This window comes from Leptodactylus fuscus, chromosome 6, assembly GCF_031893055.1.
Source record: "Leptodactylus fuscus isolate aLepFus1 chromosome 6, aLepFus1.hap2, whole genome shotgun sequence".
Lineage (NCBI taxonomy): Eukaryota > Metazoa > Chordata > Amphibia > Anura > Leptodactylidae > Leptodactylus > Leptodactylus fuscus.
The window spans coordinates 184,455,149-184,470,635 of record NC_134270.1 but is presented as its reverse complement, the minus strand read 5'-3'; the positions used below and the strand labels follow the sequence as shown (position 1 = coordinate 184,470,635).

The following is a 15,487-nucleotide window of genomic DNA, read 5'->3' as shown; positions in this document are numbered from 1 at the left end:
TATGTCCCGATCACTGAGAGCTCTATGTGACTGCACAGTTCTCTCTATCTGGTAGTGATCTGTAAGGTCAGGGCTGGTAGGAGAAGAAGCTGAATGTGATGGATTCTCACACTCTATACTCTATAGTCAGGGGGTCCGGGCAGTGCCTGACCTCTTTCTCTATGATCGGGCAGAGTGGGTATGTCCCGATGTGGCTGCACAGTTCTCTCTATCTGATAGTGATCTGTAAGGTCAGGGCTGGTAGGAGAAGAAGCTGAATGTGATGGATTCTCACAATGTATACTCTATAGTCAGGGGGTCCGGGCAGTGCCTGATTGCTTTCACTATGATTGTGCAGAATGTGTATGTCCCGCTCACTGAGAGCTCTATGTGACTGCACAGTTCTCTCTACCTGATAGTGATCTGTAAGGTCAGGGCTGGTAGGAGAAGAAGCTGAATGACGGATTCTCACACTCTGTACTCTATAGTCAGGGGGTCCAGGCAGTGCCTGACTGTTTTCACTATGATCGGGCAGAGTGGGTATGTCCCGATGTGGCTGCACAGTTCTCTCTATCTGGTAGTGATCTGTAAGGTCAGGGCTGGTAGGAGAAGAAGCTGAATGTGACGGATTCTCACACTCTATACTCTATAGTCAGGGGTCTGGGCAGTTCCTGACCTCTTTCTCTATGATCGGGCAGAGCGGATATGGCCCGATCACTGAGAGCTCTATGTGGCTGCACAGTTCTCTCTACCTGGTAGTGATCTGTAAGGTCAGGGCTGGTAGGAGAAGAAGCTGAATGTGACGGATTCTCACACGCTATACTATTCCATGATAGATTTTTATTTATCCTGTTCTCCAAATATTTTGCCTCTTGCATTCTTATCATTATTCATATTTCTATTTCCAGGACCTTTTGCCGGAGTTGAACAAGTGGTGGCCGAATATTCTGCACCCAAACTGCTCTGATTTTTGGTAACTAAGACATAAGGAAAGGCTTACATGTAATCTCCATCCCGAAGTCCCTCCATATAAATGGAGCCGTCACTAGATTCCCCTCTATGAGACCTCTGGAGAGTAGCGCGCACTACTTGGCTGTCTCCGGCAGTCTCATAGAGGATAAAGAGAGACGTCTTGTGGCTCCACCTGCTGTTTGGTGTAGACATTTTACTGTAAATCTTCAGTGACTGCTCTCTGGACCTGTCCATGAGCAGCGGTAACGCCGTGCCCCGACCTCGTGTGTTCTTGGGTTGTCTCACATTTTGGTTTTGTCCTTTACTGACACATAACAGAGGAGACTTTATTGGCTCTTCCAGCTTTGTAGGATGTTCAGTATGTCTTGTCATATTCAGACGGATTTCTCCTTCTAGGAAACATGAGTGGATCAAGCACGGCACCTGCGCGGCGTCTCTATCCTGCCTGGACTCCCAGCACAAATACTTCGCCAAGGGCCTGGAGCTGTACGCAAAGCTGGGTCTGAACAGGTACCAAAGCGGGGCCCTGTAATATTGCAGATGGTCTTAAAGCGAACTATGAAACTACTTGTATAGATGCAGAGTACAAGAATCTAATCAGAGAACAATGCTGCTTTCTCCATCTATCAGGGTGTCCTCAACTGGGATTCTTCACCCAGATTGATAGCACTAATAGAGAAGTGCCATAGAAGTCTATGGAGAGGGAAAGGGGGAAGTCTCTCTTTTTTTTTTTTTTTTTTTTTAAACTTTGAAAAAAAATGCTGCAGCGGACTGTAAAGTCTATAGTGAACACTGGCGCCGCAAGGTAACAGGCTGTATATATACAGGGCTGCGGGGGCTCAGTATACAACAGCTGATCCCATAGGGTTAACCACTTATGTGCTGCAGTCAGTAGTGACCGGGGCAGTTTCCTGGGGCTGTGAAGGGCCAAACAATGACCGGGAGCCTCCTGTTATTAGTAACACGTATCCAAACTGTTTAATAACTTCACTCTCTGTTTTGTGTCTTTTCCGTCCTCAGTGTCCTGCAGAAGTTTGGGATCACACCGGACAACACCTATACGGTAAGGGATGACATATAGTAGTGATATGGATTCTGTATAGTAGTGCTATATATTCTGTATAGTAGTGATATACATTCTGTATAGTAGTGATATAGATTCTGTATAGTAGTGATATATATTCTGTATAGTAGTGATATAGATTCTGTATAGTAGTGATATACATTCTGTATAGTAGTGATATATATTCTGTATAGTAGTGATATACATTCTGTATAGTAGTGATATAGATTCTGTATAGTAGTGATATACATTCTGTATAGTAGTGATATACATTCTGTATAGTAGTGATATACATTCTGTATAGTAGTGATATAGATTCTGTATAGTAGTGATATGGATTCTGTATAGTAGTGATATAGATTCTGTATAGTAGTGATATAGATTCTGTATAGTAGTGATATATATTCTGTATAGTAGTGATATAGATTCTGTATAGTAGTGATATATATTCTGTATAGTAGTGATATAGATTCTGTATAGTAGTGATATGGATTCTGTATAGTAGTGATATGGATTCTGTATAGTAGTGATATAGATTCTGTATAGTAGTGATATAGATTCTGTATAGTAGTGATATAGATTCTGTATAGTAGTGATATAGATTCTGTATAGTAGTGATATACATTCTGTATAGTAGTGATATACATTCTGTATAGTAGTGATATAGATTCTGTATAGTAGTGATATAGATTCTGTATAGGTGATATAGATTCTGTATAGTAGTGATATAGATTCCGTATAGTAGTGATATAGGTTCCGTATAGTAGTGATATAGATTCTGTATAGTAGTGATATAGGTTCCGTATAGTAGTGATATACATTCTGTATAGTAGTGATATACATTCTGTATAGTAGTGATATAGATTCTGTATAGTAGTGATATACATTCTGTATAGTAGTGATATACATTCTGTATAGTAGTGATATACAGTAGTAGTAGTAGTAGTAGTAGTGATATACTACTATCTATATCACAGAATGTATAGTAGTGATATAGATTCCGTATAGTAGTGATATAGATTTCGTATAGTAGTGATATAGATTCTGTATAGTAGTGATATAGATTCTGTATAGTAGTGATATAGGTTTCGTATAGTAGTGATATAGATTCTGTATAGTAGTGATATACATTCTGTATAGTAGTGATATAGATTCTGTATAGTAGTGATATAGGTTTCGTATAGTAGTGATATAGATTCTGTATAGTAGTGATATACATTCTGTATAGTAGTGATATACATTCTGTATAGTAGTGATATACAGTAGTAGTAGTAGTAGTAGTAGTGATATACTACTATCTATATCACAGAATGTATAGTAGTGATATAGATTCCGTATAGTAGTGATATAGATTCTGTATAGTAGTGATATAGATTCTGTATAGTAGTGATATAGATTCTGTATAGTAGTGATATAGATTCTGTATAGGTGATATAGATTCTGTATAGTAGTGATATAGATTCTGTATAGTAGTGATATATTCTGTATAGTAGTGATATAGATTCTGTATAGTAGTGATATACATTCTGTATAGTAGTGATATAGATTCTGTATAGTAGTGATATACATTCTGTATAGTAGTGATATATATTCTGTATAGTAGTGATATAGAGTCCGTATAGTAGTGATCACCGGCCACTTTATTAAGTACACCATGCTAGTAACGGGTTGGACCCCCTTTTGCCTTCAGAACTGCCTCAATTCTTCGTGGCATAGATACAACAAGGTGCTGGAAGCATTCCTCAGAGATTTTGGTCCATATTGACATGATGGCATCACACAGTTGCAGTCGCAGATTTGTCGGCTGCACATCCATGATGCGAATCTCCCGTTCCACCACATCCCAAAGATGCTCCTCTATTGGATTGAGATCTGGTGACTGTGGAGGCCATTGGAGTACAGTGAACTCATTGTCATGTTCAAGAAACCAGTCTGAGATGATTCCAGCTTTATGACATGGCATTGCATTATCCTGCTGAAAGTAGCCATCAGATGTTGGGTACATTGTGGTCATAAAGGGATGGACATGGTCAGCAACAATACTCAGGTAGGCTTTGGCGTTGCAACGATGCTCAATTGGTACCAAGGGGCCCAAAGAGTGCCAAGAAAATATTCCCCACACCATGACACCACCACCACCAGCCTGAACCGTTACCGATACAAGGCAGGATGGATCCATGCTTTCATGTTGTTGACGCCAAATTCTGACCCTACCATCCGAATGTCGCAGCAGAAATCGAGACTCATCAGACCAGGCAACGTTTCTCCAATCTTCAATTGTCCAATTTCGATGAGCTTGTGCAAATTGTAGCCTCAGTTTCCTGTTCTTAGCTGAAAGGAGTGGCACCCGGTGTGGTCTTCTGCTGCTGTAGCCCATCTGTAGCCTCAAAGTTGGACGTACTGTGCGGCGTTCAGAGATGCTCTTCTGGCTACCTTGGTTGTAACGGGTGGCTATTTGAGTCACTGTTGCCTTTCTATCAGCTGGAACCAGTCTGGCCATTCTCCTCTGACCTCTGGCATCAACAACGCATTTCCGCCCCCCACAGAACTGCCGCTCACTGGATGTTTTTTCTTTTTCGGACCATTCTCTGTAAACCCTAGAGATGGTTGTGCGTGAAAATCCCAGTAGATCAGCAGTTTCTGAAATACTCAGACCAGCCCTTCTGGCACCAACAACCATGCCACGTTCAAAGGCACTCAAATCACCTTTCTTCCCCCCCATACTGATGCTCGGTTTGAACTGCAGGAGATTGTCTTGACCATGTCTACATGCCTAAATGCACTGAGTTGCCGCCATGTGATTGGCTGATTAGAAATTAAGTGTTAACGAGCAGTTGGACAGGTGTACCTAATAAAGTGGCCGGTGAGTGTATATTCTGTATAGTAGTGATATAGATTCTGTATAGTAGTGATATAGATTCCGTATAGTAGTGATATAGATTCCGTATAGTAGTGATATAGATTCTGTATAGTAGTGATATAGATTCCGTATAGTAGTGATATAGATTCCGTATAGTAGTGATATAGATTCTGTATAGTAGTGATATAGATTCCGTATAGTAGTGATATAGATTCCGTATAGTAGTGATATAGATTCCGTATAGTAGTGATATAGATTCTGTATAGTAGTGATATAGATTCTGTATAGTAGTGATATAGATTCCGTATAGTAGTGATATAGATTCTGTACAGATTTGCTTGTCCTGGGCAGGTAATAGATGTGATCCCATAGTAGTGATGTATTTCTCACATCCACAGGACGCACCAAGAACAAAATCAGAAAACTCAAAGTTCTTCTTTTTACTTTCAGTTGCAGACGATCAGAGACGTCTTCTCCAGTGCATTTGGGGTAGTAGCAAAAATCCAGTGTATTCCTCCAGAGCAGGTAATGGCTCAATAACTTCAAATCCAGATCTATACAGAGTCACCCTGCTGCCCATATTCTGGGTTTTATCATATTATTATTATTATTATTATGTAAGATTTATAGATTTGTCAAATTCATCAAATATCAGGTCACATCCTCAGAATCTGCTAAAAATGTCTATAATTTCCCTCATGATAAATGTCCCCAATATCTGAACGACCACAATCTAGAGGACTCTAGAACCTAAGAGCTAAGGAACCTAAGAGCTAAGGAACCTAGAGGTAAGGAGCCTAGAGCTAAGGAACCTAAGAGCTAAGGAACCTAAGAGCTAAGGAACCTAAGAGCTAAGGAACCTAAGAGCTAAGGAACCTAAGAGCTAAGGAACCTAGAAATAAGGAACCTAAGAGCTAAGGAACCTAAGAGCTAAGGAACCTTAGAGCTAAGGAACCTAGAAATAAGGAACCTAGAAATAAGGAACCTAAGAGCTAAGGAACCTAAGAGCTAAGGAACCTAAGAGCTAAGGAACCTGGGCCTAAGGAACCTAAGAGCTAAGGAACCTAGAGGTAAGGAGCCTAGAGCTAAGGAACCTAAGAGCTAAGGAACCTAAGAGCTAAGGAACCTAAGAGCTAAGGAACCTAAGAGCTAAGGAACCTAGAAATAAGGAACCTAAGAGCTAAGGAACCTAAGAGCTAAGGAACCTTAGAGCTAAGGAACCTAGAAATAAGGAACCTAGAAATAAGGAACCTAAGAGCTAAGGAACCTAAGAGCTAAGGAACCTAAGAGCTAAGGAACCTGGGCCTAAGGAACCTAAGAGCTAAGGAACCTAGAGGTAAGGAGCCTAGAGCTAAGGAACCTTAGAGCTAAGGAACCTAGAGCTAAGGAACCTAAGAGCTAAGGAACCTAAGAGCTAAGGAATCTAAGAGCTAAGGAACCTAAGAGCTAAGGAACCTGGGCCTAAGGAACCTAAGAGCTAAGGAACCTAAGAGCTAAGGAACCTAAGAGCTAAGGAACCTAAGAGCTAAGGAACCTAAGAGCTAAGGAACCTGGGCCTAAGGAACCTAAGAGCTAAGGAACCTAAGAGCAAAGGAACCTAAGAGCTAAGGAACCTAAGAGCTAAGGAACCTAGAGGTAAGGAGCCTAGAGCTAAGGAACCTAAGAGCTAAGGAACCTAGAGCTAAGGAACCTAGAGCTAAGGAACCTAAGAGCTAAGGAACCTAAGAGCTAAGGAACCTAAGAGCTAAGGAACCTAAGAGCTAAGGAACCTGGGCCTAAGGAACCTAAGAGCTAAGGAACCTAAGAGCTAAGGAACCTAAGAGCTAAGGAACCTAGAAATAAGAAACCCAAGAGCTAAGGAACCTAAGAGCTAAGGAACCTTAGAGCTAAGGAACCTAGAGCTAAGGAACCTAAGAGCTAAGGAACCTAAGAGCTAAGGAACCTAGAAATAAGGAACCTAGAAATAAGGAACCTAAGAGCTAAGGAACCTAGAGCTAAGGAATCTAGAGCTAAGGAACCTAGAGCTAAGGAACCTAAGAGCTAAGGAACCTAAGAGCTAAGGAACCTAAGAGCTAAGGAACCTAAGAGCTAAGGAACCTAAGAACTAAGGAACCTAAGAGCTAAGGAACCTAAGAGCTAAGGAACCTAGAGGTAAGGAGCCTAGAGCTAAGGAACCTAAGAGCTAAGGAACCTAAGAGCTAAGGAACCTAAGAGCTAAGGAACCTGGGCCTAAGGAACCTAAGAGCTAAGGAACCTAGAAATAAGAAACCTAAGAGCTAAGGAACCTAAGAGCTAAGGAACCTTAGAGCTAAGGAACCTAGAGCTAAGGAACCTAAGAGCTAAGGAACCTGGGCCTAAGGAACCTAAGAGCTAAGGAACCTAAGAGCTAAGGAACCTAAGAGCTAAGGAACCTGGGCCTAAGGAACCTAAGAGCTAAGGAACCTAAGAGCTAAGGCACCTAGAAATAAGAAACCTAAGAGCTAAGGAACCTAAGAGCTAAGGAACCTAGAAATAAGAAACCTAAGAGCTAAGGAACCTAAGAGCTAATGAACCTAAGAGCTAAGGAACCTGGGCCTAAGGAACCTAAGAGCTAAGGAACCTAGAGGTAAGGAGCCTAGAGCTAAGGAACCTAAGAGCTAAGGAACCTAAGAGCTAAGGAACCTAAGAGCTAAGGAACCTGGGCCTAAGGAACCTAAGAGCTAAGGAACCTAAGAGCTAAGGAACCTAGAAATAAGAAACCTAAGAGCTAAGGAACCTAAGAGCTAAGGAACCTTAGAGCTAAGGAACCTAGAGCTAAGGAACCTAAGAGCTAAGGAACCTAAGAGCTAAGGAACCTAAGAGCTAAGGAACCTAAGAGCTAAGGAACCTACAAATAAGGAACCTAAGAGCTAAGGAACCTAAGAGCTAAGGAACCTAAGAGCTAAGGAACCTAAGAGCTAAGGAACCTAGAGCTAAGGAACCTAAGAGCTAAGGAACCTAGAGCTAAGGAACCTAAGAGCTAAGGAACCTAAGATCTAAGGAACCTAGAAATAAGGAACCTAAGAGCTAAGGAACCTAAGAGCTAAGGAACCTAAGAGCTAAGGAACCTAGAGCTAAGGAACCTAAGAGCTAAGGAACCTAAGATCTAAGGAACCTAGAAATAAGGAACCTAAGAGCTAAGGAACCTAAGAGCTAAGGAACCTAGAAATAAGAAACCTAAGAGCTAAGGAACCTAAGAGCTAAGGAACCTAGAAATAAGAAACCTAAGAGCTAAGGAACCTAAGAGCTAAGGAACCTAAGAGCTAATGAACCTAAGAGCTAAGGAACCTGGGCCTAAGGAACCTAAGAGCTAAGGAACCTAGAGGTAAGGAGCCTAGAGCTAAGGAACCTAAGAGCTAAGGAACCTAAGAGCTAAGGAACCTAAGAGCTAAGGAACCTGGGCCTAAGGAACCTAAGAGCTAAGGAACCTAAGAGCTAAGGAACCTAGAAATAAGGAACCTAAGAGCTAAGGAACCTAAGAGCTAAGGAACCTAGAGCTAAGGAACCTAGAGCTAAGGAACCTAGAGCTAAGGAACCTAAGAGCTAAGGAACCTAAGAGCTAAGGAACCTAAGAGCTAAGGAACCTGGGCCTAAGGAACCTAAGAGCTAAGGAACCTAGAGGTAAGGAGCCTAGAGCTAAGGAACCTAAGAGCTAAGGAACCTAGAGCTAAGGAACCTAAGAGCTAAGGAACCTGGGCCTAAGGAACCTAAGAGCTAAGGAACCTAAGAGCTAAGGAACCTAAGAGCTAAGGAACCTGGGCCTAAGGAACCTAAGAGCTAAGGAACCTAAGAGCTAAGGAACCTAGAAATAAGAAACCTAAGAGCTAAGGAACCTAAGAGCTAAGGAACCTAGAAATAAGAAACCTAAGAGCTAAGGAACCTAAGAGCTAAGGAACCTAAGAGCTAATGAACCTAAGAGCTAAGGAACCTGGGCCTAAGGAACCTAAGAGCTAAGGAACCTAGAGGTAAGGAGCCTAGAGCTAAGGAACCTAAGAGCTAAGGAACCTAAGAGCTAAGGAACCTAAGAGCTAAGGAACCTAAGAGCTAAGGAACCTGGGCCTAAGGAACCTAAGAGCTAAGGAACCTAAGAGCTAAGGAACCTAGAAATAAGGAACCTAAGAGCTAAGGAACCTAAGAGCTAAGGAACCTAGAAATAAGGAACCTAAGAGCTAAGGAACCTAAGAGCTAAGGAACCTAGAGCTAAGGAACCTAGAGCTAAGGAACCTAGAGCTAAGGAACCTAAGAGCTAAGGAACCTAAGAGCTAAGGAACCTAAGAGCTAAGGAACCTGGGCCTAAGGAACCTAAGAGCTAAGGAACCTAGAGGTAAGGAGCCTAGAGCTAAGGAACCTAAGAGCTAAGGAACCTAGAGCTAAGGAACCTAAGAGCTAAGGAACCTGGGCCTAAGGAACCTAAGAGCTAAGGAACCTAAGAGCTAAGGAACCTAAGAGCTAAGGAACCTGGGCCTAAGGAACCTAAGAGCTAAGGAACCTAAGAGCTAAGGAACCTAGAAATAAGAAACCTAAGAGCTAAGGAACCTAAGAGCTAAGGAACCTAGAAATAAGAAACCTAAGAGCTAAGGAACCTAAGAGCTAAGGAACCTAAGAGCTAATGAACCTAAGAGCTAAGGAACCTGGGCCTAAGGAACCTAAGAGCTAAGGAACCTAGAGGTAAGGAGCCTAGAGCTAAGGAACCTAAGAGCTAAGGAACCTAAGAGCTAAGGAACCTAAGAGCTAAGGAACCTAAGAGCTAAGGAACCTGGGCCTAAGGAACCTAAGAGCTAAGGAACCTAAGAGCTAAGGAACCTAGAAATAAGGAACCTAAGAGCTAAGGAACCTAAGAGCTAAGGAACCTAAGAGCTAAGGAACCTGGGCCTAAGGAACCTAAGAGCTAAGGAATCTAAGAGCTAAGGAACCTAAGAGCTAAGGAACCTAAGAGCTAAGGAACCTAAGAGCTAAGGAACCTGGGCCTAAGGAACCTAAGAGCTAAGGAACCTAAGAGCTAAGGAACCTAGAAATAAGGAACCTAAGAGCTAAGGAACCTAAGAGCTAAGGAACCTAGAACTAAGGAACCTAGAGCTAAGGAACCTAGAGCTAAGGAACCTAAGAGCTAAGGAACCTAAGAGCTAAGGAACCTAAGAGCTAAGGAACCTAAGAGCTAAGGAACCTAAGAGCTAAGGAACCTAAGAGCTAAGGAACCTGGGCCTAAGGAACCTAAGAGCTAAGGAACCTAGAGGTAAGGAGCCTAGAGCTAAGGAACCTAAGAGCTAAGGAACCTAGAGCTAAGGAACCTAAGAGCTAAGGAACCTAAGAGCTAAGGAACCTGGGCCTAAGGAACCTAAGAGCTAAGGAACCTAAGAGCTAAGGAACCTAAGAGCTAAGGAACCTGGGCCTAAGGAACCTAAGAGCTAAGGAACCTAGAAATAAGAAACCTAAGAGCTAAGTAACCTAAGAGCTAAGGAACCTAGAAATAAGAAACCTAAGAGCTAAGGAACCTAGAAATAAGGAACCTAAGAGCTAATGAACCTAAGAGCTAATGAACCTAAGAGCTAAGGAACCTAAGAGCTAAGGAACCTAGAGGTAAGGAGCCTAGAGCTAAGGAACCTAAGAGCTAAGGAACCTAAGAGCTAAGGAACCTAAGAGCTAAGGAACCTAAGAGCTAAGGAACCTGGGCCTAAGGAACCTAAGAGCTAAGGAACCTAAGAGCTAAGGAACCTAGAAATAAGGAACCTAAGAGCTAAGGAACCTAAGAGCTAAGGAACCTAAGAGCTAAGGAACCTGGGCCTAAGGAACCTAAGAGCTAAGGAATCTAAGAGCTAAGGAACCTAAGAGCTAAGGAACCTAAGAGCTAAGGAACCTAAGAGCTAAGGAACCTGGGCCTAAGGAACCTAAGAGCTAAGGAACCTAAGAGCTAAGGAACCTAGAAATAAGGAACCTAAGAGCTAAGGAACCTAAGAGCTAAGGAACCTAGAACTAATGAACCTAGAGCTAAGGAACCTAGAGCTAAGGAACCTAAGAGCTAAGGAACCTAAGAGCTAAGGAACCTAAGAGCTAAGGAACCTAAGAGCTAAGGAACCTGGGCCTAAGGAACCTAAGAGCTAAGGAACCTAGAGGTAAGGAGCCTAGAGCTAAGGAACCTTAGAGCTAAGGAACCTAGAGCTAAGGAACCTAAGAGCTAAGGAATCTAAGAGCTAAGGAATCTAAGAGCTAAGGAACCTAAGAGCTAAGGAACCTGGGCCTAAGGAACCTAAGAGCTAAGGAACCTAAGAGCTAAGGAACCTAAGAGCTAAGGAACCTAAGAGCTAAGGAACCTGGGCCTAAGGAACCTAAGAGCTAAGGAACCTAAGAGCTAAGGAACCTAAGAGCTAAGGAACCTAATAGCTAAGGAACCTAAGAGCTAAGGAACCTAGAGGTAAGGAGCCTAAGAGCTAAGGAACCTAAGAGCTAAGGAACCTGGGCCTAAGGAACCTAAGAGCTAAGGAACCTAAGAGCTAAGGAACCTAAGAGCTAAGGAACCTAAGAGCTAAGGAACCTAAGAGCTAAGGAACCTAGAGGTAAGGAGCCTAGAGCTAAGGAACCTAAGAGCTAAGGAACCTAGAGCTAAGGAACCTAGAGCTAAGGAACCTAAGAGCTAAGGAACCTAAGAGCTAAGGAACCTAAGAGCTAAGGAACCTAAGAGCTAAGGAACCTGGGCCTAAGGAACCTAAGAGCTAAGGAACCTAAGAGCTAAGGAACCTAAGAGCTAAGGAACCTAAGAGCTAAGGAACCTAGAAATAAGAAACCCAAGAGCTAAGGAACCTAAGAGCTAAGGAACCTTAGAGCTAAGGAACCTAGAAATAAGGAACCTAGAAATAAGGAACCTAAGAGCTAAGGAACCTAGAGCTAAGGAACCTAGAGCTAAGGAACCTAGAGCTAAGGAACCTTTAGAGCTAAGGAACCTAAGAGCTAAGGAACCTAAGAGCTAAGGAACCTAAGAGCTAAGGAACCTAAGAACTAAGGAACCTAAGAGCTAAGGAACCTAAGAGCTAAGGAACCTAGAGGTAAGGAGCCTAGAGCTAAGGAACCTAAGAGCTAAGGAACCTAAGAGCTAAGGAACCTAAGAGCTAAGGAACCTGGGCCTAAGGAACCTAAGAGCTAAGGAACCTAGAAATAAGAAACCTAAGAGCTAAGGAACCTAAGAGCTAAGGAACCTTAGAGCTAAGGAACCTAGAGCTAAGGAACCTAAGAGCTAAGGAACCTGGGCCTAAGGAACCTAAGAGCTAAGGAACCTAAGAGCTAAGGAACCTAAGAGCTAAGGAACCTGGGCCTAAGGAACCTAAGAGCTAAGGAACCTAAGAGCTAAGGCACCTGGAAATAAGAAACCTAAGAGCTAAGGAACCTAAGAGCTAAGGAACCTAGAAATAAGAAACCTAAGAGCTAAGGAACCTAAGAGCTAATGAACCTAAGAGCTAAGGAACCTGGGCCTAAGGAACCTAAGAGCTAAGGAATCTAGAGGTAAGGAGCCTAGAGCTAAGGAACCTAAGAGCTAAGGAACCTAAGAGCTAAGGAACCTAAGAGCTAAGGAACCTGGGCCTAAGGAACCTAAGAGCTAAGGAACCTAAGAGCTAATGAACCTAGAAATAAGAAACCTAAGAGCTAAGGAACCTAAGAGCTAAGGAACCTTAGAGCTAAGGAACCTAGAGCTAAGGAACCTAAGAGCTAAGGAACCTAAGAGCTAAGGAACCTAAGAGCTAAGGAACCTAAGAGCTAAGGAACCTACAAATAAGGAACCTAAGAGCTAAGGAACCTAAGAGCTAAGGAACCTAAGAGCTAAGGAACCTAAGAGCTAAGGAACCTAAAGCTAAGGAACCTAAGAGCTAAGGAACCTAGAGCTAAGGAACCTAAGAGCTAAGGAACCTAAGATCTAAGGAACCTAGAAATAAGGAACCTAAGAGCTAAGGAACCTAAGAGCTAAGGAACCTAAGAGCTAAGGAACCTAGAGCTAAGGAACCTAAGAGCTAAGGAACCTAAGATCTAAGGAACCTAGAAATAAGGAACCTAAGAGCTAAGGAACCTAAGAGCTAAGGAACCTAGAAATAAGAAACCTAAGAGCTAAGGAACCTAAGAGCTAAGGAACCTAGAAATAAGAAACCTAAGAGCTAAGGAACCTAAGAGCTAAGGAACCTAAGAGCTAATGAACCTAAGAGCTAAGGAACCTGGGCCTAAGGAACCTAAGAGCTAAGGAACCTAGAGGTAAGGAGCCTAGAGCTAAGGAACCTAAGAGCTAAGGAACCTAAGAGCTAAGGAACCTAAGAGCTAAGGAACCTGGGCCTAAGGAACCTAAGAGCTAAGGAACCTAAGAGCTAAGGAACCTAGAAATAAGGAACCTAAGAGCTAAGGAACCTAAGAGCTAAGGAACCTAGAGCTAAGGAACCTAGAGCTAAGGAACCTAGAGCTAAGGAACCTAAGAGCTAAGGAACCTAAGAGCTAAGGAACCTAAGAGCTAAGGAACCTGGGCCTAAGGAACCTAAGAGCTAAGGAACCTAGAGGTAAGGAGCCTAGAGCTAAGGAACCTAAGAGCTAAGGAACCTAGAGCTAAGGAACCTAAGAGCTAAGGAACCTGGGCCTAAGGAACCTAAGAGCTAAGGAACCTAAGAGCTAAGGAACCTAAGAGCTAAGGAACCTGGGCCTAAGGAACCTAAGAGCTAAGGAACCTAAGAGCTAAGGAACCTAGAAATAAGAAACCTAAGAGCTAAGGAACCTAAGAGCTAAGGAACCTAGAAATAAGAAACCTAAGAGCTAAGGAACCTAAGAGCTAAGGAACCTAAGAGCTAATGAACCTAAGAGCTAAGGAACCTGGGCCTAAGGAACCTAAGAGCTAAGGAACCTAGAGGTAAGGAGCCTAGAGCTAAGGAACCTAAGAGCTAAGGAACCTAAGAGCTAAGGAACCTAAGAGCTAAGGAACCTAAGAGCTAAGGAACCTGGGCCTAAGGAACCTAAGAGCTAAGGAACCTAAGAGCTAAGGAACCTAGAAATAAGGAACCTAAGAGCTAAGGAACCTAAGAGCTAAGGAACCTAAGAGCTAAGGAACCTGGGCCTAAGGAACCTAAGAGCTAAGGAATCTAAGAGCTAAGGAACCTAAGAGCTAAGGAACCTAAGAGCTAAGGAACCTAAGAGCTAAGGAACCTGGGCCTAAGGAACCTAAGAGCTAAGGAACCTAAGAGCTAAGGAACCTAGAAATAAGGAACCTAAGAGCTAAGGAACCTAAGAGCTAAGGAACCTAGAACTAAGGAACCTAGAGCTAAGGAACCTAGAGCTAAGGAACCTAAGAGCTAAGGAACCTAAGAGCTAAGGAACCTAAGAGCTAAGGAACCTAAGAGCTAAGGAACCTAAGAGCTAAGGAACCTAAGAGCTAAGGAACCTGGGCCTAAGGAACCTAAGAGCTAAGGAACCTAGAGGTAAGGAGCCTAGAGCTAAGGAACCTAAGAGCTAAGGAACCTAGAGCTAAGGAACCTAAGAGCTAAGGAACCTAAGAGCTAAGGAACCTGGGCCTAAGGAACCTAAGAGCTAAGGAACCTAAGAGCTAAGGAACCTAAGAGCTAAGGAACCTGGGCCTAAGGAACCTAAGAGCTAAGGAACCTAAGAGCTAAGGAACCTAGAAATAAGAAACCTAAGAGCTAAGTAACCTAAGAGCTAAGGAACCTAGAAATAAGAAACCTAAGAGCTAAGGAACCTAGAAATAAGGAACCTAAGAGCTAATGAACCTAAGAGCTAATGAACCTAAGAGCTAAGGAACCTAAGAGCTAAGGAACCTAAGAGCTAAGGAACCTAGAGCTAAGGGACATAGCGCTAAGGAACCCGGAGCTAAGGAATCTAGAGCTAAGGAATTTAGGGCTAAGGCATCTAGAGCTAAGGAATGAATTCTAGAGTCTTGTCTCACGCGGCTCTCGTTAACTTTTCAGGGTTCACAGGCTCAGATTCTCGGACAGCTGGAGTTGTGTTTCACCAAAGACTTTCAGATGGAGGACTGTACACACGGAGAGGAGCTGCGAGCCTCGTATGTGCCCTTACACGTCTGCGATGAGACCCTGGACATCTATTACCCGCCTGTATAATTCTTACATCTGATTCTCAACAACAACAGTGACATTTCTGGATTTTCACTTGCTTTGACTTAAAGGGGTTTTCTTGTCCCCAGACAAAATTTAAGGAAGGGGTTACAATTATTTGCCTTTCCACAGTCCTGTCTTCTGCTCTGGTGTTGCCGCGTCTTGTTGCCCACATGCCCAGTATAGAGGTCACCTATAGGTGATCAGATACATCATTGCTGTCGCAGCTCCGGTCTGTGACGTATCCGAGCACACATTGAGGCCAGTGATTGGCCGCAGCGGTCAGAGGGTTGGCGGGGGTCTGCGGGGGGACATTGGGGCCTGAGGACGGTTTGTTGTCATATATTTAACCCTTCCCTAACATTTCTCTGGGGCTGCAGTGATCCCGCGTCAGGCTCGTGTTCTGGATTAAAAGTTTTTCTATTCTAGAATATATATTCTGCGACCGATCAGTCTTTAAGAATCACCTTGGATTTCGGATATTTTGCTCTTTGACCTTTCTTTCTAATT

At 43.0% G+C, this 15,487-nt stretch overlaps 1 protein-coding gene across 2 annotated transcripts in view; it reads left to right on the top strand.

Annotated features, from left to right (window-relative positions):
- Positions 1-15,268, top strand: part of RNASET2 (ribonuclease T2) — a 40,636-nt gene extending 25,368 nt beyond the window's left edge. For both annotated transcript variants that reach the window (XM_075278955.1, XM_075278956.1), the window contains exons 6-10: positions 888-952; positions 1,348-1,461; positions 1,972-2,014; positions 5,325-5,399; positions 14,831-15,268. In XM_075278955.1, the coding sequence (XP_075135056.1) occupies positions 888-952; positions 1,348-1,461; positions 1,972-2,014; positions 5,325-5,399; positions 14,831-14,983 (450 nt within the window). In that variant the 3' untranslated portion in view covers positions 14,984-15,268. The remainder of the gene's footprint in view (positions 1-887; positions 953-1,347; positions 1,462-1,971; positions 2,015-5,324; positions 5,400-14,830) is intronic.
- Positions 15,269-15,487: the final 219 nt, after the last annotated feature.